Source organism: Hemiscyllium ocellatum, chromosome 26, assembly GCF_020745735.1.
Source record: "Hemiscyllium ocellatum isolate sHemOce1 chromosome 26, sHemOce1.pat.X.cur, whole genome shotgun sequence".
NCBI classification, from domain to species: Eukaryota; Metazoa; Chordata; class Chondrichthyes; order Orectolobiformes; family Hemiscylliidae; genus Hemiscyllium; species Hemiscyllium ocellatum.
Window position 1 is genome coordinate 8899626 of NC_083426.1, and position 23874 is coordinate 8923499.

Below are 23874 nucleotides of genomic sequence, written 5' to 3' on the forward strand. Positions count from 1 at the left end.
ACCTTAGATCAGTGGTAGGGATATTATTGAAGAAAATTCATAGGGACAGGATTTTCTTGCATTTGGAAAGGGATGGATTTATTAGGGATAGTCAATGTGGCTTTGTGTGAAGGAGGCTTTGTCTCATAAATTTGAGTTTTTTGAGGAGATGACGAAGATGATTGATGACTGTAGGGTACATAGCTCCTTGAAAGTTGTGTTGCAGGTAGACAGGGTGGTTAAGAAGGTGTTTAGCATGCTTGTCTTCTGAGATCATTGAGTATAGGAGTTTGCACGTTGTGTTGAGGTTGTACAGGCCATAGGTGAGGCCACTTTTACAGTTCAGTTTACAATCCTGGTTACCCTGCTATAGGAAGGATACTAATAAATTGGAGAGGGTTCAGAAAAGATTTACCTGGATGGATGATGGGACTGGAGGGCTTGACTTATCAGGAGAGGCTGGATAGGCTGGGTCCTTTTTCACTGGAGCATAGGAGATTGAGGGGTGACCTTCTAGAGGTTTCTAAACTCATAATAGCCATGAATAACATCAGTAGCAACGGCCTTTTCGCTAGAGCAGGGGAGTTCAAAACTATGGGGCATCACACACAGAAAACTGAAGGATTTAGTACAAAGCAGCATTCAGTCTTTGCTGAGCACAACTTGGTATAAGTCATTTGCAAAGAAGGAAGGGTTTGTAAAGTGAAATATGGCACCTCAGAATAAGGGGATTTAGAATGAAGAAGAAGAGGAACATCTTCATTCAGGGGATGGTTAAGTTTTGGATTTCTTGACGTCAGAGGATAAGGAGATTGAATCAGTTCAAGACTGCGATTGTTAGATTTCTGCATATTAAAAATATCAAGAGATATGGGATAGTTCAGGAAAATGCTGTTAAAGTAGATTAGCCATGATCTGACTGAATGGTGGAATGGAGTTGTTGGAGCTGAATGGCCTCCTCTTGACTCTAGTTTCTATGTTCTTATACATCTGTTATTTTCCATGGAACATCGTCCCTACATGAGGCTAGTAAATGAATAACAACTGAAAACATCGACACATCAATTCTTGCCCCTCCACCCAATATCCTCTCCTCCACCTCAATCACCAGCATGGAAAGTCTTGTTGATAATCCATCCCAGAAATCTCACTGGCCTGGTGAGTGAATGCCTTATGACTGTTGCTTGCTGGAATAAACCCATAAGCAACATTCATTAGCAAGATTTGTCGAAAAAGGCTTAAAATGTGGGCTCCTCAATGTGAAAAGGATTGTCTGTGAAACCGTAGACAAAGGGCTTGAAGATCAGTCCCCAGTGGCTGATTTTCCTTACTTGCTGCCACATAGACATCTTGTGGCCACAACACACAAACTATGTCAATGGTGCAGAACTTTTCATGGTGATGGTGCTATGGATCAGACCAAGAGGCATTAAGGATAAAGGGCGTGAAGACAAGAACAAATAAAGCACAGTACATCCTGATATGGCCATGTGCACAATTGGTGCAGCAATGAACATGAAAACAAGATACAATTCATGTATACCCTCCACCAGTTGTCTTGCACGACACAATCCTGTGTTCTGGAGAAGTTGTTTAACTATCACAGAAACGGGCTGAGGATGAGGTGTTTGGGATAAGGGTACTGCATGATATAGCACCAATGTCCATGAGGCAGGCAAGCTGTTCCAGTGATTTACGTGTTATCATAGAAACCATTTATTTGTTTAGCATTGCACGTGGCAGAAAACAGACAGACACTTTCTATATAAAAGGCGCACATCTCTTGGAGGTGATGGGTTGGTTGGCCAAGCTTGGTATGTGTGCTAGTCCACAGTCAGTGCACACTGGACATGTCCCTGATATCAGTCTATACCTTCAATGCTAATAGTATTTACAAATGTGTGCTCTTTCTTTTAATCTGCCAGATTAACCTCTCATCGACTGAATCTGAGAAGAGCCGGGAAGTGGGGATAGAGGGTGGGAGTAGTGGCAGGATCGCAATGTACTGTTAATAGTTTTTACTCAGAGAAGAGTCAGGTTTCAGTTGGAGAGGGGTTGGCATTGGAGGAAAAGCGAGGAAATTTGGTAAAGAGATACAAACCCTAATAGTGTTTGGTTTAGCTCCAGGCAGGGAGTTTGATTCTTTTTGAAATACCTTAGGAAGCAAGGAATTGGCCATCTCTCAAAGGAAGGTTAAGTAATATTTGTTCCATGTAACATACACATCTCTATCACTGAAGGGAGGAGGAGGGCATTAATGGGCCATATTAAAGTGTATGTAACTGATAGACCAACTGGTGCAATGGCATTACACCACTGCACCACACTCGATTCAATCCCTATTCAGACATTAAGAGTTAACTTTTAAGTTAACTCATCCAATGGAAAACTGATGGTATCGATTAGTCAAACATTCCACCCTATCTTTGTTGGATATTCCAACACAAAAAGTTTAATTCCCTCCACTGGACTAACCCCACACATCCTGCTCCAGTATACACAGGTGAAGTCCTGAGGTTGGATTTCTGAATGGGAGCATAAGCAATTAACATAGGACTCAATCAGACTCAATTTATAACAACAAAAAAATCACATGGAATTTACATTTTGAAAAATAGGCCTTCGGTGGATGTTTAAAGGCTCTTCCAGACTTGAAGAGTTTGGGTTACCAAAAACACACAAGACTACCTTATACATCGATATCTAGTAGGCAGGACATCAAAGCCTAGCTAACTCTCTCCTATTCTGCCTGAAGTCAGATTGTAAACGCCCTTTGTCCGTATTTCTATCCTTTCTCTCCCATTGTGCCGAGGAAAACTTCCAGCAGTTATTCCAGCACCATTTCTCCATCTGCTAGAAGCACATAATTGAGGAGAGTGAGAGTTCTCCTCACGTTACTGGCACTGCCCCAGGATCAGAGGAAGGTAATAGTCAGTCCTACGCAAGGCTTAGCAGACCCAAAACATTTTATTGAAGGGATAAGGTCGAGTGGAGACCTTTCCTACTGTCAAATTTCCTCTTCAGTTAAAAGCTCAGTCCCAAAAATGAAGCCTGGAAATCCACGGTGCATTCTCCAGGAAAGCTCCAGGTCTTCACAGTAATAGGAACCAACAGTGACCCCTCCCTCCATGTTGTGACCCTCAGTACAAGTAAATTGGCTTGGGTCATGATAAAGTCAGAGGGATGCTCTGATATCCCACCACATCGCCATGTTGTCTCAAACAGAAGGTAGCCATGATGTGGAGATGCAGGTGTTGAACTGAGGCGGACAAAGTCAGAAGTCACACAACACCAGGTTATAGTCCAACAGGTTTATCACGAGCTTTCACAGCGCTGCTCTTTCATCAGGTGAAGTGATTCGTCGAAAGCTTGTGTTTTCAATAAACTTGTTGGACTATAACCTGGTGTCATGTGACTTCTGACTCAAACAGAAGGAATCTAGTTTCAAAAATGTGAAGAAACTTGATTCCGTGTCTTAATATTTTAATCTAGACAGTTACTAACATGCGTAGGTGATGACTGGTTTAAGAAAGTTGCTGGAGTGTAGTGTGGTTAACAAAGGCAGGAGACAGCTTGAGGTTTCAATTTGTTTTGATGAATGGTGACTGTCAGCTTTTAATCGGAGTTATTGAGGACTGAGAGTTTTGGAAAAATAAATATTGTCGGCATCACCGGTAAGGCCGGCATTTATTGTCAGTTTCTAACTTCCCTTGAATAAGTGGATAGAAGCTTCCTTCTTCATCTGCTGCATTTAATGTGATGTCGGTACACCCACAGCACTGTGACAGAGGGATTTCAACCTGGCAACAATAACGGTACAGTGAGGTAGTTCCAGGTTAGGATGTTGAGACAGGAACTAGTGATGTTCCTGTGTATCAGCTGCCCTCATCCTACTACAGAGGAACCTCGATTATCCAACATTCAATTATTTGAATTTCGGATTTTCTGGCAAGATCACAAGATTCTGATGCTTGGCTAAACAGTGTTATCCGCATTCAATTATCCACACAAAACATTCCCTGCCCATGTCTTACAGATAATCGAGGTTCCTCTGTAGATGGTACAAGCCATGGGTTTGGAAGGTGCCTTGGTGAGTCACTGCAGCGCACCCTGCAGGTGGTACACACTGTTGTTACTCGGTGTCGATGGTGGATGGAGCAGAAGTTTTAATATTATGGACGGAGTGCCAATCAAGTGGGCTGTTTGGTTTCAAAAATGTTGAACTTCAGTGTCGTTGGATCTGCGGTCATCCAGGCTAGTGGAGAATATTCCGTCATACGAACATGTGGATAAAGTGAATAGATCGGAACTGGAAGCCGATATTTTGAAATTATCTGTATAGGAACTTGGAGCAGAAAATGGTTTTAGGTGAACATTAGGGATTATTAAGTCAAGAAAAAAAACTTGCCAGGATATGTCTCTATATTAGCAATGCTGTTTCTATGGAAAGGAAATATAGTTTTGACTTTCAACAAGGCAATAGAACTTGGCACTGAAATAATTTTTGCCTTGAAATCTCGCAAGATACCACTTTAAGCAAGATTGAGAGCTTAACTAATGGCCACAAGTCTAAGAATTAAGACCATGTAAGTCCTCATATTATTTTATTGCTTCATTCATTTTGAGTTTTCAGGTTTATGTTACAACTTGAGTTGTCAATCCTTCTTGTCCCACTTAGAGTTATGTAGGACAGAAGTAAATACAGAACTTTGTATTACAGTGGGCGGGGCTTCAACCTGAAAGAAGAGGTGATTGGTGATTAGTTTCAAGCCTATTATTAATTGGAGAAAATCAACAGTTTACTGGAGAACATACAAGATCGAGGATTGATCATTCAAGCAAGTGAGGAGTAAGGGTTAATGCCCAGAAGACCTAAAGGGGATAGACAAGTGCTTTCAGCTACTGCAGACCGAATATTGAAAGCGAAGGTTGAGTGGAAAGCAGCTGAGTGGGGGCATAAGAAGGGGAGGGGGCTTACTTTAAGGACATGAGAAACATCACTTGGATCTGCTACATGTAAGTCAATTGTTGCAGGGCTGCTAACAATGCAGCTGCTGTATGTATGTGTCATCTGAAAGCAGTATAATGTAAGATGTCTGCACAATCCTGGTTTCATTCTGTCAAGCGTCAGTTTCAGAAGCAGAGCATTCTAAACTGCTGCTGAATGGTGAGACCAGGACACTCCGTTTTCTGCTGACTGAGGCAAGAAGTGGAGTTAATTATTCAGCAAGTAGAAGTGTGCATCAATCATGAGGTCAAGGAATGCACGATAATTTTCTTTAGAAAATCACAGCACTCGGTCCTGACCTGTCAAATGGCACCTGTCAGAAATTACCTATTTTATTATGCATCACTTTTAAGCAGCTCCTTAGGCACAGATAGCTTGTTTTGCTCTGACTAATCATTGCTCCAAATATATCTGCAATGCTGGCCTGCTCGACGGCTTTCTAACCCTCAATGTTAAGAAGCATATAATTTAAAATAAGGGAGATCCGAGAGGCACCAGTCAACATACAGACATTTCTCTTACATCATATTAATGTTGCTGCATCTTAAAATTAAGTACTGTTCAAAAACAAAATGTAGTGGCAAAAATCTTCATGTACATCCTGTGTAGAGCTGTAGCCTCATGATAGCTCGAGACAAGGACAGAGCTTGCAAGTGGAATATGAAGAGTCCCTAGGTAGCATCATCTACACACAATGTTAGAAATTACTCCAAAATTGTGTCACTTGCAATCTAAAATGGATGGGAAGAAAAATAGCAGTTTCCAGAATTTTTTTTCTTACTCTTGAGAGATAGGCTACTGGGGCTTAACAGCAACACATGGAGGCTGGGATGCTCGAGGGCTACGTTACTCCAAAGCCTGATAAATCACTCTACCTTCCACGTTGCCCCTTTCATTAATTCTCCTTACTCTTCACGTATCCTCTGTTGCCGGCTTCATTATTTGGTCTCTCACGTTTGCCTAATCACACTTTGCTTCTGTTTTCCATACGCTCGGATATTGGTGGATAAATCAAATGTAGTTACTGTCTTGCTAGCACCTGTGCCCATATGCTTTGAGTTTTGGGTTTCACCTTACTTTTCACATTTGTGCCAAGGAATAGGCGGGATTGACTGGAGACGTAGCTTCGGAGCTGTCATTACCCTCGGTCTCCTCTTTGTCCTTTTTGACCGTGTACTGACCGATGAAGGAACCGTCCTCGCCAAAGCGAGAATTGCCATCCCCATCACCGTAGATGACGATGCTGTCATCGCTCTCCTCTTGCTTCACTGTCCCGTCCACCGAAGACTGACTGCCTTGAGGCTTCTTGCTGTCTTCATTATCACTGGGGGGTCAATGTAAAGAGGATCGATGTTAATAATGGAAAGTGGCCTCCCTCCCTCCTTCCCAAGTGGCACAATTGCCACGCAATGTGCACTTCAACAACCTAGGGTTAGATTTCTTCCAAATTGACCTGCTCAGAGATGTTACAGGAGCAGGTGGGACTTGAATCCAGGCCTCCTGTTTCGGAGGAAGGGGCACTACTACTGATTCTTTAACCCATCAGCATAGGGCTATGGAACCCTTATGAGAAAAATATCACATGGCACTTGGTTAAGTGGATCGACAAATGGTGCATATTGGGCTTTCCTCAACAGTCTCCTTTATTGATCAGCTCGTATTCATCACACAGCCCTAACCTTTACAATGATACCAGCGTTAGCCACCGCATGGAACAGCATGTACAATTCAAGGCCAAATGTTCTGAAAACACTTCACAAATTAACAGCTCTCCTTACCTTTCTAGAGATCTGTGTTTCCCGTTAGTGGAATGTGTAAGGCAGAGGAAGGGTGATGGAGGCATGGACAAGGCAAACAGAATAAAAAGAGATTGGTTAGGACTTCAGTATTTAACCCCCTCCGGGATTCATTTTACATTCATTTCCTTCTTTTGGAGATTTGAGAATTGAAGGATTCTCAATTGAAAAATGATCTGTGGCCCCTGATAACAATCCTGATTTAGGAGAGGTAAAAATCCACTCTAATTCTAATCCAGATTAAATCCTAATTCTAAACATAAAACAATCAGCTCTAGTCCCAAATGGAAGAGTTTAGATTTCCACTGTATATATGACAGAAGTTGATTTCGCTTCAATTTCATTCCAAAATATTACAGCCCTCAACTCTTCCTATGCTTTAAACGAGAACCTCAAACATTGAACTGGTTTCCATATTCTTGCTCTAAACCTATCCTTTTATAAATCCATTTCAAACAGGCAGGACAAATGGAAAACCGAGACAGAAAATGTCTACAAACACGTCATGGCAAGTCAACATTCTCAGAAGAAATCAAAGCTACATTTGGCATCATTGCAGATCTGAGAAAGTAGTTCCACGTCAATTCTGCCACTACAGAACCTCGGCCATTTTGATCCATTCATCTAGATTGATTGGATCACAGGAGAAGGAGGACGCCATTCATTCCCTTGAGCCGCCTCCATCATTCAGTAAGATCAACGACCTAACTCCACAGTTGTACCCCATTTACCTTTGGTAAATAAAGATTGATTCATCTCAGATTTAAAATTAACAAGTTGCCATTGGCAGAAAAGAATTCCAAACTTCCACCACCCTTTGCACGGTGAAGTGATTCTTAATAACCCTCCTGAAAGATCAGGCTCTAATCTATGGTTATGCTCACTAGTCCTCGACACCCCAGTCTGCAAAAATAATTTCTTTTCCCCAGAATATTCCCATGGTACTCACTTAGCATTTTTAAAATCTTTAGCAGGTCTGATTAAGATATCTTCAATTAGATTAGATTAGATTACTTACAGTGTGGAAACAGTCCCTGGCACCAAATCAAGGTCATCTTAAATCTTACTTCCCAACCATCAGCATTTGTACATGCAATCAGATAAGAAAATCAAATACTCTACATCTGAATCTACATCATATCCCAATCAGTGGATGCCAAGAAAAATGTAAATGAGTTTGGATTTCTTTTGCAAATGAATCATCTTGTTCAAGATAGCAGATTCCCCTTGCCATTTTTATACTTGATGCACCTTCAACATAATCTAAACCATCGTACTGAGATCTGGGCTCCTCTTTGCAGACAAAAGCCAACACCTGAATGGGAATACATATATCATTTGACTCGCTCTAAGTTTCTGAATGAAAAGCTAGAATTTATTTTTATTAAGACACAATGAGCACCTCAAGTCTTGGTCATTTCCCAGTTTGGTTTCTCCAGCCCAGAAGTTCAGTCCAGAAATCCAAACCAATCACATCATCTTAACTTGGCGTTTTCAATGTACAACATGCTCTTAAGGCATTGCATTGGAAAACAGAGGGTTGCTTCATGCATGTGTACTTATGAACAGAAAAGGGTGAATGATGTGGAATGATCAGGAGCTAAACAAAATGAGACTGAAGTAATAAAACTCTCTGGGGCATCCAAAAGGAACTTAGCATCTAGAATTTAAATGTTTGTCCTTAGTGGCCACCTCAGGTTTAATTGACCCAGATCAGTTTAGTCTGTGATTGTTGCCATAGAAACTGTACATGCTTTAATATTCATGTAGTGCTATGACCGTTATTTCCTGAAATCCAAGATCGAGAATGGAATATTATGTGGGAAGTGGTTGATTAGGGAAGGAGTTCATTTGTGTCAATCCCACTTCATGGATGGATTTTAAATGGGACACATTTTCTGATCTTCTATCATTTGTGCTTCAGCAATGTCACACTAAGTACTGATTTAAATGGTTTAGAATTATTTATTTAAAAATGTTTTCTATCTTAATAAAAGACAGCACAGTTACTCTGAAACATAGTGTTAACATGATAAGGATCTACCCATGCTACTGATGGGTAATATACTGCTATTTCTCTATCAATTCCCTTGCACTTCACACTGAGTCTACATTTGGTAATAATTTGCAATCAGGAACATTGCTACATACATGCCAAGATGTCCTACTTTATTTAAGGATAATATGAATGGACAATCACTCTAAATAAGAAAATATAGTGTTTTTCTAAGCTCAGACATTCAGTGTTAGGATCAATTTGCTATGTCAGGTACTGTTAAATCTTCCTTCCAAACTTTGTAGGTGACTCCCAAAAGACTTCAACGCACAAATCCCAACTTGAGAGTCTTCGTAAAGTGATTGTCAATAAAATTCCCACGTCAATACATTACATTGAACAATTGTGTAACTCTCACAGAGGAGCAGCAAGTCATTCAGCCCCTCAAATCTATTTAACTGTTCAACTGAATCATGGGATATCTTCATTCTAAGTCCATCTACACACCTTCATTCCCCAATCCTTTACACCCTTACATACTGCTCTGTCAATCTCAGTGTTGAAATTATCAATTGACTTCCAGCCTCAATGATGAAGGGCTTTTGCCCGAAACTTCGATTTTGCTGCTCCTTAGATGCTGCCTAAACTGCTGTGCACTTCCAGCACCTCTAATGCAAAATTCCAGCCTCAATGGTCTTCCAAGGGAGAAAACTCTACATATATCACTGCCTTGGAGAGAAAAAGTATTTTCTGGCCCAGCTTTAATTTTAAGGTTAGTCTCCCTTGCTCTTAGCTCCTTTTTCCAGCAGAAATTGTTTCTCTCTAGCTACTCCATCAACTACTTTGATCATCTTGAACACTTTCAATTGGACCACACTTCCATTCTGAAGGGAATGTGAGTCTTGACTGTGTAATCTAGTTATCATAATGTAATAATGATTAATTATTTAATCCACTGTATCACTGTGGAAATACATGCTTTCTAGGAGAATTCCTTGCCAATCCATTAACATGCTGATGTTGTGTGGATATTGCCTGGTATAACTGTCCCTGACAGATGAAAGGACCAGTGCAACATTTAGCCAGTATTGACAATTGAGACTTGAAATGGGAAAATTTGGGATCTTCCTGTGTAGCCTTGAGACTCATAAACTAGAAAATAAATGATTTTATTCATCTTCCACCTCAGCAAAGAGAGACTTTTCCCTTGCTTTGGATATTCTCTGGTTGAAAGCAATTTGCTGTCAGGGTGTTCCTGTCCCCTACCTGTAGCTATGTAGGTGGGTGTTTCTTTCAAGACTCCAACATCTTTACCCTAACCTAGTTCATTCCTGGGATGTGGACATCATGGGTAAGAGCAGTATTTGGTGCCCATCCTTTGTTGGCCTTTGATAACCTGGTGGTGAGTTGACCTCTTGATCTACTGTGTGATCAAGGGATTGCTGCAATGTCATTAGGCACAGAATTGCAAACATTTGTCTTGATGATCATGAAGGAATGGCTGACCTATATCCTAGTCAGGATGGTGTGCGATTTTGGAGCAAAATGTGGGATAAACCGAAACATGTGTTCACACAGTCAAAATTAGAGAGATATTCACTGTGTAGAACTTAGTTCTGTATTGGAATGATAGGTAATATCATTAAAATTAAAAATGAGATTATGTTGACGCCAGCTAGTTATTCCCTTTTGTTGTAATGGACCCTACCTAACTTTGAGCACCTCCAAATTCTTTGATCACCTTTCCATTTCTCACTGTATAACTTCAGTCTTTAGCATTTGGAGTGATTCAGGACAAATATTACAGTGTTGACCCCCTACCATTATAAATGAAAGTGCTTCATAATTGACCACAACCCACACAATATCTCGTGTGTAAGTTTAAAAAAAAAGCCTCTGATTTAGAATTCATGAGCGGGAAAGGTAATTGGTTTGTATAATTCTGAAGTTCACAGTAATACCTCTTGTCCAGCCTGGGTCTAGGGAGCGATGAACAAAGAAACATAAAGGCATTGGTGAGTGTTAATATGCACTGAGACACCTTTACAACAGAACAAGATCGGGACAATAAACAAGAAATTACAAATGCCAGGACGTGGAACACAGTAAACAGAATGGAATGGAAATGGGAACTGGATGGGTCTCACCATTCCTTTCTGTGGTGGTGGGATGCAGTGGGTTGTGGGTATGAGGAATAGGAATCAAACGGGTTTCGAGTTTCAAATCACTATCCTGCCCTCCTCCCCTCCTTCCCCCCCCCCCCCCCCCCCCCCCACCATCAAACACAGTCCAACCTCTGTCAGACAATCCCTAAGTAAATCAACAGAGTGATCCATCGTCACCTGCTCATTTATGTTGAGTTGTACATTAACCTTAGTTGGGACATTTTTGGGATTGGTTGTGACAGTCCCACATTTGGAAGAAAGAAAGGGAATGTATTAAATTTGAACCTTACTTCTGTTCACTGCATCAGGAACCGTGTTGGGGTCAGGCCCCTAGAATTCAGTCATTTAGGTTCTCCTTATAGTCAGTAAGAATATGAGTTTATGAAGGTATTTTGAAAGATTAGACATTTTGCAAGAATTAAGTCACTCCCAGCTTCTCTTTAAAACTACTGCAGTGTGAAAATAAATACACAGCTTTGATGTCTGACTGGCACAGCATCAAAATGGCCTTGTTATTGCAAAAACTGATTGTTCTTTCCCTCCCTGCTGATATCATTTGTCTGCTGCTCCATCTCTCACTTCTTTCTAGACCCATGTGACTACGTAAACCCTTGTAAATTGGAAATACTATAACTGTAACTCCTTTTTACTATTTTTAAACATGAAGCTTTGTTAATTAAAACAGAAAATGCTGCAGAATCAGAGTTAGCATTTTCAGTACAATATGACTCTTCAGAATTTTTCAGTTTCTCTTTCCAGACACTGCTAGACCTGTTAAGTTTCTCCAGCATGTTCTGTTCTTAGTTCAGATTTCCAGCATCCATAGTAGTTTGCTTTTATTATCAGCTTTGTTAAGTCGTGGTTTAATATTAAGATCGCTTGTCTGAAGATTTAACACTTAAGATTTATTCCTCATCTAGTCAAATTAGAAAAAATATTTTAACTTCTAGGTATTATTTATATTAGAACTCTAGTTGTCCTGAAGGTTTAGGGTGGTGTCATGAACTATAAAAACAGAAAACAAATTTACGCAGTAAAATAAAGCATTTGATAAGACTAAAAACAAAAAACAAAACAAAAGGCTGTGCCTGAACACAGAACCTGCTGCACATATTACTTTTATACTTACGTGCCCAACATTTATTTCTCATCCCTAATTACCCTCCAGATAAGTTTGACAAAAAGAACAGAAATGTTGAAAGTCTCTTTGGGATGATCAGGAAGAGTTTCTGTGTGTACTCAATCAGCAATAGCTTAACAGTTGGGTCTGAGTTTATTTAGAGTCATGAGAGGGTGAGGTCAAGTCCAGTGACTGGTACCTGGTTTGAGTGAGCTTGGAGGTTTCTGGAGGAGGATGATCTGATGGTGAGGACAACACGAGATTCAGGACGTGGTTAAGGTCAGGTCACAGTGTAGTCTCCAACATAAATCAGGACTAATGAACAAGCAGGGTGAAAAGACAATTGGCTTTTTTGGTGGCAACAGGGCAGGATAAACATGACTGTAAAATAAAGCTTAAAATGGCAAAGTCACAATGGGCTCCCTCTGTGCAGTATAATTTATGATTGTCCCAATGCTGTGAGTCAAACAGCACAGATTATTGGAACATATCGTGGGAAAATATGAGGTAATACACTTTGGCAGGAATCATAAAAGAGATGAATATTATTTAAATGGAGAAAAATTTCAGGAAGCCCCAGCACAAAGGTTGGTCTTTATATATGAATCACAAAAAGCTAGCACACCACATCCAACAGGAGGGGTTCTTATGGTGCAGTGATAGTGTCCCAACCTTTGGACCAGGAGGACCTGCATTCAATTCTCACCTGCTCCACAGATGTATCACAATCTGTGTGAATGGGTTGGTTAAAAATACCTACGATTCAGTGGATAGCAGGGAAGACAAGTAGACTTTAGGCTTTTATATCAAAGGGAATGGAATATAAGAATTGGGAGGTCTTGCTAAAATGATTGTTCTTTCCCTCCCTGCTGATATCATTTGTCTGCTGCTCCATCTCTCACTTCTTTCTAGACCCATGTGACTACGTAAACCCTTGTAAGTTGGAAATATTATAACTGTAACTCCTTTTTACTATTTTTAAACATGAAGCTTTGTTAGGTATAAACTTAAAACAGAAAATGCTGCAGAATCAGGGTTAGCGTTTTCAGTACAATATGACTCTTCAGAATTTTTCAGTTTCTCTTTCCAGACACTGCTAGACCTGTTAAATTTCTCCAGCATGTTCTGTTCTTAGTTCAGATTTCCAGCATCCATAGTAGGCATTTGACCTCGCTTAGAATTCTGGGATCAATTTTGGTTGCCTTACTTAAGAAATGATAGGAGAAATGGAGGTGGGGGGGGGGAGGGACGTGACAGGGTAAATGTTGAAAGATTGTTTGTTCTTGTGGGAGAGTCTAGGACCAGAAGGCATCACCTCAGAGTAAAGAGTCATTTAAGACAGGGATGAGGAGGAATTTCATTTCCGGAGCGTAGTGTATCTGTGGAATTCTTTACCGTAGAGGGCTGTCGAGGCTGGGTCATTAAGTATATGGAAGACTGAGATATACAGAGTTTTAATGTGAATGGGAATTGAAAATTATGGGGAAAAAGGCAGGAAAGTGAAGTTATGGATTAGGAAGTGAGCCATGATCTCATTGAAAGGTGGAGTGGCCTCGATGGGCCAAATGGCCTATTTCTACTCCTATATCTTACATTCCTATAGATGTATTAACATTTAATGCATGATGTAAAGACTGGCTGGGCCCTTTGAAGTTCTGCACAAGAATCAGTGAGCAAAGACAGTCGAATGTTTGAATGCCTCTTAAACTGAGGAACACCAAACTCTTAGCACCTGACATTTTATGGGTATATTTTAACAGTCGAGTTGCACCTTGTGTTAATATCTTGCCTTCATTTTTGATAAACTTGAGGTCAGAGCATCTAAATATTTTATGGGACACTTTGCATTAACAATCAAAACTGGTGTGAATTCTAGTTATGTTGCAGATACTTCAAGTCACTGATGCCAACAAATCTTGCTGCTCTGACTTCGAATACACCCCTCGTTAAGATGCCAGTGTTAAATGAACTGATGACCCAACCATTGCAGATGGGCCTTTGACCAAGATCGAACAAACTCACTGCACAGCTTTCGTACACAAAACTGGTGAGTGTGTGTGGTCTGCAGTCTGTCCCCCCAACCCTTCTTCCCACCCATGCCTGTAAATATTGATATTTCTTTGGGTGATGGGGAGTGTTGGGATCGAGATGATCATTATAGACACGAGTGCAACATCTGTAGCTTCTGATGTCTCACCCATCCTGTAAGATCCTTTATCTCAGGTAGGTCTTAATGTATTTTCCTGCTGGGGTCCAACACTTTGAGACACAGGGAGAGGGGCTGAGATGACAGGGACATTCTAGGACAGCAGATAGAACCCAATTCTTGGACTGGGCAGACCCCTATAGTACACACAAGGTTTAGTGGCTATTGGCTATCCCTGGGGAGGGAAGAAAAGGGGTAGAGTGTGGAGTGAGGGTCTCTCGATTCTAACAAAAACATAACAATTAGGTAAACACAGTGACCTACAGGTATCCATTGTCATCTTGTGAGGGCCGGTTTTCTTCTGTCGTCTTAACTGGAAGGAGGAGAGGAAATGAAAGGTATAAAAATGTTACGAAACAGTAAAAAGACAGCAGAACCGGCACTTTGATAGCATCCTTTTACAACCTCAAGGTATCACAAAGCACTTTAGAACTAAGGAAGGAATTTTAAAAATGTCGACACTGTTCTAATGTTGGAAACTTAGCAGCCAATTCACACTCAGCAAGCTCCCACTAATTGCGATGTAATAGTGACCACAGAATCTGTTTTTTTGGGGTTTTTGTCTAAGAGGTAACCATTGGGGACACCAGGGAGCACTCACCTGTTCTTTATAGTTGCTGCAAATGGAATCCTTTATATTTACTGGAGGTGGCAGAGTCTCTGCTTAAAGGTGCATCGAGAATCTGACACCCCCAATTGGCACCTCACCCTCGAGACTCTGGTTTGGGATTGGAAATGAATTGACTCTTAACTGCCCTCTGGAGATGGCCTTGGGAACTCAATCAGTTCCACCCCGGAAATTAGGGATAGGAAACAGGTGCTGGGCTTATCAACAGAACACACATCCCATTAAAAATACTTTGAAAGTATAGGAGATCTGCCTTGTCCCATTCGGAACACCAGGTGCACTCTTTCTGGGTGCACTCAGCCCAATCCCACTTGGAAAACCAGACCCTCTCCCACTGGGAATGCCAGAACTTCTCCACTGGAAACCCCAGACCCTCTCTCATGGGGAATACCAGACCCTCTCTCATTGGGAACGTCAGACCCTCTCCCATTGGGAACATCAGACCCTCCCTCATGGGGAATACCAGACCCTCTCTCATTGGGAACGTCAGACCCTCTCCCATTGGGAACACCAGACTCTCTCGTTTTGGGAATCCCAGTTGATCTCCGACTGGGAATACATGGCCTCTTGTGCAGGCCCACCCTCAGTTTCACATTGAGCTTTCTTACCTGGATATTTGCCTCCTCTGCTCCTCTTTATGAAGCACACAATCAGCAGAATCAGCACAAGGAGTGCCACAGCACACATCAGGCCAATGAACCAGCCCTGCGTTGCGATGTCCACGTGACTATTAGTAAAAGCTGCAAGAAAATAATATCAGGACACTGTTATATTGGAGAATCCATCTCAACACCTGGGCAGACCTCACCTGAGAAACAACACCAGCCTAACATACAGTTATATTTCTCTCTCAAACCTATTTGCATGTTTTGAAAGAGTTGCAAAATCCTGTTAGATAAAATTCAACACCTACCTGAATATTCCTTTAATTTTCTTAAATGTCATAGTCTGCCCCTCCAGAATTAATCCAGATCTCATACAAGTCAATCAGCTGACTCCCTACTCCAACAAGTAACTGTTGGACGTGTTGGGACTTTGGGTGGAAGGTTGTTCCTGAAACTTGTTTTTGGAGGAACAGCATTTGATCTTTGTGTAGACATTTCCCTGGAATGGTGGAGATGAGGAATTTGTTCCAGTAATCTTTATCCCATAACCTCCTCCATGAATTACATTGTGCCCATACCCAGGGGCACACTGCTAAAATCCAGGTCCTCCAGTGTTGTGAAACCACCTAACATGAGATCATTCAATGGAATGAGGTCCTCCATAACCATGTGGTTCCTTCAAGATCAGAAGGTTCTCCAACACATTGAGGTCCTCATATGGAATTGGTTCTTCCAACACAATGAGGTTCTCCCAGGGAATAGGATATTCCAACACATTGAGGTCCTCGCATTCCGTGCAGACCTCCAACCAATGAGGTTCTTCAATGCTATAGGGTTCTCCAGCACCATGAGATCTTCCAAGACAGTGTAGCATCTCAAGCAGTGGCCTGACTGAGATCAGTTTACTATGTAGAGATACAAGCTTGCTTGTAGAATCTGCTGATCTATATAACCCAGTTGACAATTGCCTTATCAACTGGAACATCAGTGGAGCTTATAATGCAACAACTACCACACTTATTCTGATTTCACAAGAGAATTGGTACAATTGCAATTACACTGGCAATGCCGGGACTAACTAAATTCTACCCAAAATAAATTATCAACACAATCTGCCACACGAGCTAATCTGTTCACTGCCGATTTCACATCAAACTATAATTGTAATGGTCATTGAAACCACCAGATGGTGATAGCGTACAGTGATCAGAATAAAATTGTCCCCAACAATTCAAAAGAGTCAACATCAGGGGGAGCAGTTTGTTGTAAAGTGAATTACTTTAAGATATCAATAAGGAGTATCCCAGCTTTGGAACATAAAGTCAAAAAGTCATAGAGATGTACAGCATGGAAACAGACCCTTCGGTCTAACTTGTCCATGCCGACCAGAAATCCCAACCCAATCTAGTCCCACCTGCCAGTAACCAGCCCATATCCCTCCAAATCCTTCCTAGTCATATACCCATCCAGATGCCTGTTAAATGTTGCAATTGTACCAGCCTCCACCACTTCCTCTGGCAGCTCATTCCATACATGCACCATCCTCTGCGTGAAAAAATTGCCCCTTAGGTCCCTTCTATATCTTTCCCCTCTCACCCTAAACCTATGCCCTCACCACAGGAAAAGATTTTGTCTGTTTATCCTATCCACGCCCCTCATGATTTTATAAACCTCTATAAGGTCACCGCTCAGCTTTTGATGCTCCAGGGAAAACAGCCCCAGCCTGTTCAACCTCTTTCTCATGGACAAAGCCATGTTGACTATCTCTAATCAGTCCTTGTCTTTCCAAATACATGTACTTCATGTCCCTCAAGATTCTCTCTAACAACTTGCCCACCACCGACGTTGGGCTCACTGGCCTGATAGAATTCGCAGCCAACGGCATTTATTGCAGGTATAATCCTCAGTAACAAGTAAACTCTCCCTAAACTCCTGCATCTGACAAGAAGAGCATATCACTCTATTAAAGGCCATTTTTGCTTCTTCCAATCTGCAGACTCAGAAAATAGCACCATCTTATTCCTCTACAAAACACTGCTCCAGGCTAACTTAATACTTATGGCTTACTTTTTAAGTTTAATCCTGAGACATATCTCAATAAAACATATAATCAAAAAAAAATCCACTCTACTCACTACTACAGCCTTACAGCTAGGTCACATGATAGAACTAGGGTTGCCAACCCTGCAGAATTGTTCTGTCCTGAAACCTCGAGTAACTCTCTTGAATATGGCTGTGCACTTCAAAGCTCCATATAAATACAGCGGCACGAACAAATGTAGAGTGCCTTTCCAAAAAAAATTGTTAAATTTGAAAAATAGCGATGGTGGGAGTGTGAGGCAGTGATTGTTTGACATCGCAAAGCAGATCAGATCAGAAAATCATGTAATGAAACCTCTCGCAGAACATCCAACGTGATTGGCAACCCTAGCTGGACAATGGGGAGTTGCATTACACAAACATGCAGTACACAATCAAGATTTTTTTTTGCAGCAAGACAGTGTGGGGGTTTGGGGACGGGGTGTCAGGTTTAGAGGGCAATGACCAACAACAGAAATCTGCATCTCCAGAAATGTGTACACACACACACACACACACACACACACACACACACACAGAACATGTGCAATGCAGAATCACATGATGCATGCATAACACATGCACAGCTAACAACAGCCTCGCGTGAAGTCGCATTCCAAGTACAAAAAATCCAAAGCTAACACTGGGGAACACACTAGATTTTCATTCTTGCAACTAGAGAACAGCAGCAACATTGATCAGGAACTAAGTCACTGAAAGGAATATTTCTCCCAAAGTAGCATTTACCAGGGGATCTGGTACACAATGAGGCAGCCACACACCACCACCCCCCTCCACACCGCCCCCTCCCCGCCCCCCTCCCCCCCCCCCCCCCCCCCCCCCCCCCCCCCCCCCACCCGGTTTGGCTGTTAGTAAGTGGTGAGTATTATCTCCTGGTATGGAACAGGGAAATCTTCATCTCAGTCTAAATCACGTGCTAAGGAGAGAGAGAGAGAGAGAGAGAGAGAGAGACATTGCTGAAGCATTCGGGGGTGTGCGTGGGGGTGGGGGGGGGGGGGAAGGTGGGGGCTACTCTGCCTTTGGAGGGAAGATTTCTCCCATGAACCAGGATCAACCCATGCCATCTCGAGGTGGATCTCCTGGTGATCTCCACCAACCGACGACACGGCCTTGACTGCAAACACAACCCAAGGCTCAGGTGACATTCCAGTTATAGAGGCTCAGGTGATGGGAACCACATGCACAGAACTCTAGTTGTCACTACATAAACAAAGACCTTTCAGCCCATCTATGCATCATTCTGTACAGATCCCATGCACAAGTCCAACAGCTTCATGAATAGGCTGCCTGCCTAGTTGAGGCCCCTACAATGACACCATTGCATGGACAGTAACTCCAAACAGCCCAATGACATTCAGTAGCAGGTGATGGGCAATGCTTTGTAGTTAAAAAAACCACCAAGAGGCCATGCACAATCAACTAAGTGCAAGAACATGCAAAACTTTGTGGATTAATGACTGACTTGGCTTGACTCAGTTCCCATGCTTTACAGGGCCAGCAGCTCAAACAATACAAGGTGCAGTCGGAGGGAAAACTGACATGCATCTGGAGTTGCACTCCAGCCTCACCTGGGCTGGTCTCAATGGTGCTGGTATTGCTGGTAACTGTCGGGAACAGGGTGGAGAACACCCTGAGTTTGTACAGAGTCCCAGGAGCTAGACCCAGAAGCCGGACAGAGTTCTGACCCGTTTGGATGTGCTCTTGCTTCACTGTGCCGTTACCTGTGGGAGGTTTATGAGGTAGACAAGAATTCAGGTCAACCTTTTGGAGATGAGCTCAGGCAGCAAGGAACACGATGACCCGACCAATATATCAGTGTCTGGGGTGGCAGTGCTCAGGTATAATGGGACAAGAGGCATAGTCAAGCTCCCTTTACTCTGCAACAGCCCAGGGAGCAACACGCATTGGGACACACCAGTGTAACACACCAGCCATTTTGAAGGGGGGAGGATGGTTTCTTGTGTGAGGGAGAGATGGTGAAGGTTGGAGTGGAGAGGAATGGAAGGGATGTTTGCAAGATCTCCCAACATTCGTGTCTGCTACATACAGCTGAGAGTGTAAACGTGTCCTCCAGTTAGTGCCGAATGAAAAACAGATGAGCGTGGTAGCTCTCACCTGGGGAGGACCCTGGGGCAGGACCGTGTGAATCCATCTCGTGTCGCACTCCCTTCCTGTGGTCGGATGTGGGAGTGGGGAGACCATCTCTTTCCATACGGACCACATTGTGGATTTGGGAAAGCTGACACTCCATGGAAGCCCAAGGGAGCCAGATACTAGCCCGAATGGTCTTCACATCCACAGTCTCACCCTGACCCTCCCTGGCCAGCTGGCACTTCACTGCTGGACATACATGAGAAGGAAGCAGCAAAGGCCCAGGCGAAGGGGAGGCTGTTATCCTGAGGGGGGTGGGGTGGGGGTGGGGGTGGAGGCCTCAGATTGGAGAAAGGGTTGGGAGGGCACACTTGCTCTGGGCTTGAACTCTAACAAGTGTACGCACGTGGACGCTGGGCTTACTGACGCAAATGTAAGCAATCATTTCAGATCTCTAGACACTGCACTCCATTCAAACACTAACCCTTCCCCAGCATCACCCCCACACAGATTTCTACTCCCTTCTCCTCCTCCCAAGAGACCCTTCTCCCCTTCAGTCTCCCACCCCCCCCCACTCCAGTGTAATCTCACTTCTAGCCTTATCCTTTTCTTAGCCTTTTCCAACCTCCTATTCTCTCAAATAATCCTCTGCTGAGTCGACTTCTGCCAGCCCCTCCATCAAATGCCTCCTATCTAGTATCTCCTACATTCCCAGTGATCCCTTCCTGCACCTGTCCCGCAACTGTCCTGGTCCTGTTTTCCCTTGCAATGTCACCGCTTATTACCAACTATGCTCCCTCACTAACCCCAGCAACCCTGACCTCAGGGAACAGCCCACCCTCACCTTTACAGAGGGAGCACTCTGACTGTGAAATTCTGAATGAAAACTAGGCCCCTCCTCCCCCCACCCCTCAACCTCAGATGAAGACAATCAATGGAGTATGAGGAGAAGAGGAAAACCTCTCGCACCTCTCTGGATGAACAATATCCTTCTGACCCCTGACCTCAGCTACACAATGGCTGCAGAGGTAGGTATCTTGTTTTTTGATGCAAGAGTTCATGGAATCATAGAATCCCTAAGTGTGGAAATAGGCCATTTGGCCCAACAAGTCCAGACTAACCCTCAAAACAGTAACCCATCCAGACCCATTCCCCTACCCTGATACTTTACATTACTCCTGACTAATGCATCTAACCTATACGTCCCTGGACACTATGGGGTGATTTAGCATGGCCAATCCACCTAACCTGCACATCTTTGGGCTGTGGGAGGAAACTGGAGCACCTAGAGGAAGTCCACACTCCACACAGTGCAAACTCCACACAGACAGTCACCCGAGGGTGGAATCGAACCCACTGAGCCACCGTGCCACCCCCGTTGATAACTTCAGAGCTTCATAGACACAGTGCCCCAGTTCAGCACACCCCCTTCCACAGAAAATCCCTTCTCCTCCTTCCGAAAGACCATTTTCCCCTTCAGCCTCCTGCCCTCCAGCACAATCTTCACTTCTATCCTTAACCTGGTAATCCTCTCCTAAATCTGTCTCACCGCCCCGTCCTACTCCTCCCCTCACCTGGTGTGAACCTCAACATCGTATTGGTGCTTACTGTGAATGTATTCAACTGTAAACTGTGCCATTTCCCTTGGGAAGGTGTGACTCCATGTGATATTGACGGAGTCATTGCCTGCTGACGTAGTGAGATTCCATATCCTACCGAGAGCTTCCACTAAACAGGCATCAGAAAGAAAGTTACTGAGAGGCCGGCAGCGATAGAACAGGGGATGCAACAATCATCAGTCCCCACCACCCTCACACACTGGACATTCTTTCCAGTGCAATCCAATTCCGCCACAGCTTACTCCAGAACAAACACCACTCAAACAGCAATGAAGACTGATACATGCCTATATCTTTGGCCATGTATTTCAAGCATTCAGCCACAAAGGGCCATGTAGTGTGTTACAGCTTATGCAGAGAGTCCACATTGCTTTGGCAATGCACATTTTTACCTGGAGCTATTGAACGTGCCGATAGAGGCTCCAAGTGCTTCCCATCATACCGCTAAACAGGTGTCTCTCCCACTGCCACACATTTGTTAAATTTCTCTCTAGACTGCATTGATTCAAACCTTGGCTTCTTCCGTCTTTAAACGTTACAGGTATCAAGTTGGTAAATACTCTCTGCACGCTGTCCAAGGGTTTGATGCCTTGCTTAAAATGTCATTCCTCCAATGGCACACAGGTTAGAAGGTTAGAAACAGGACAAACAAATGCTGTTGTAAGATATGAAACAGTTTTGAGCAAATGGTAGCGTCGCTGTAATGTTACTGGGATAGACTTCTGAAAAGCCCAGCTAAATATTCTTCGTTAGGAATTCAAATCCCAATATGGCACCCAGAGGACCTGATATTCAATGTGGTCAGTTAGCTTAGTTGGCTGGATTGTGCCTGTAATATGCACTCAGTTCCTGCATTGGCTGAGGTTATCATGAAAGAGTCTGCTTCCCAGCCTCTCCCCTTGACTGAGGTGTGGTGACTCTCAGGTTAAACCACCAGCATCCACATATCTCTCGAATGGGAGAGCAGCCCTACACAGTGACTGTTATTTTCATTCAAGGTATCCAACCATCAAGAGATGTGGGTGGAATCTTCTGCCCTCACCTGTGGCATGTTTTAGTCACAGGAATCATGGGATCAGGTGGGGACCACATCACCTTTCTGCCTCCATTTCCGTAGCACCATACTTATCCTGTGATGTGAGTGGTAGTTAGTGGCTGGGAATTTCTTGTGCAAAGGCCCTCAGCTGTAATGGAGGCAGCCACGTTTGGTGGTGGTGGTGGGGGGGGGGAGGTGGGCTGGCAGCTGAGAGCCACACAACCCCTCCCCCTCTGCTGTTGCTGCCATCACCCAGCCCATAACCCCTTTCCTGCCATCACTCATCTGTGCCTGGGTCCCTCCTTGATCCGAAGCCCTTGGGACTGTGTAGCACTGGCATCAGCCACCGCCCTCCTAGTGGCACTGCTGAGTACAGAAGAGCTTTGACTGGCCGCTAGGGTTTGGCAGGAAGGACAGTGATGCCCCTCCCCACTCCCACCAAATGGAAAGGCATGCTATTGGTCAACTAAATGCCCGATTGATACAATATGCAAATTGCCCTTCCAGTAAAGAGACAATACTGTTCATTCTCCACAATGTTCTGCCCCACAAAAACCACCATTAAAACCCTAGGAGTCACTAATGCCCTTCACAGCATCAACTAGTCTGGCTTACAGATGCTCCCTGAAGTGGCCTCTAAGTGAAAGTTACCCATTCAGTTGTAAGGCATCTCCATGATAATTTAGGATAAACAATTAACGCTGGGCTTGCCAGGAACTTCTACAATATGGTTTTGAGGCAGAGTTAATAATCTTCAGATCTTTCTAGCTTTCCTCACAAGTAGATTGCTGAGTATTAAGTCAGCAGGTCAACACTCCACTGTTCCATGAGGTAATCATTCTTCTGCGATTTTAACTGCTCATTCCTTTATTTTGTCTTATGGTGGCTTTCAACATTAGTTGAGGACACAATGTACCAACAACTCTATAAAATAAATGAGATGGAATTCACATAAGGATTCAAGGTACGGTTATGCTTTTAGGAATAATTATCACATTATATTCTGGCTGTTCAGAACAGACAACGCTTCACTCACCTTGGAAGTAGCTAGTGAGCCATTCAATTGTATCAAGACTTATTACAATGATTATGGGTGAACAAATTAAACATTGGAGATCATTAGCTTGCTTTCAGTTAGAGAATGAGTAACAGATTGTTTTTTGCTCAGGGAAACACATATAGCTGGACATGGTTTTGCTTTCAGTTTGTAGACGCCCTGGTTGAAGTTACCTGTATAAATGTTTCCTGGAAAAATTAGTTAGTTATGAAAATTTAGGAAATTACAAGCATTTTTATTTGAGCAGAAGTGTTTGGTAAAAACATTTATGAGGTTATTTGAAGCTGAGAAAGTCTAAGCTCAGCTGTGTAAATATTCAGGGAAGAGGCCATCAAACTCTCAAGACAGAGAATTGGAAGCAGCAATTAAATCAAACCTATAGATATGGCAGAGAAGGGGAATCCTCTCTGATGTCTCAGAACTGTAAAGGAGTGCTGTTTGTCTAGATGGAATATTGTATTTTTAATA

The 23874-nt window shown here is 43.0% G+C and overlaps 1 protein-coding gene across 1 annotated transcript in view; it reads right to left on the minus strand.

The window, feature by feature from the left end:
* Positions 1-5596: 5596 nt before the first annotated feature.
* The window catches only part of LOC132828140 (neurofascin-like), a 125683-nt gene continuing 107405 nt past the window's right edge, over positions 5597-23874 (minus strand). Inside the window, exons 22-24 of the mRNA XM_060845060.1 lie at positions 15415-15638; positions 9980-10002; positions 5597-6311 (exon numbers count right to left, since the gene is read on the minus strand). Of these exons, the coding sequence (XP_060701043.1) occupies positions 6068-6311; positions 9980-10002; positions 15415-15638 (491 nt within the window). The 3' untranslated portion in view covers positions 5597-6067. The remainder of the gene's footprint in view (positions 6312-9979; positions 10003-15414; positions 15639-23874) is intronic.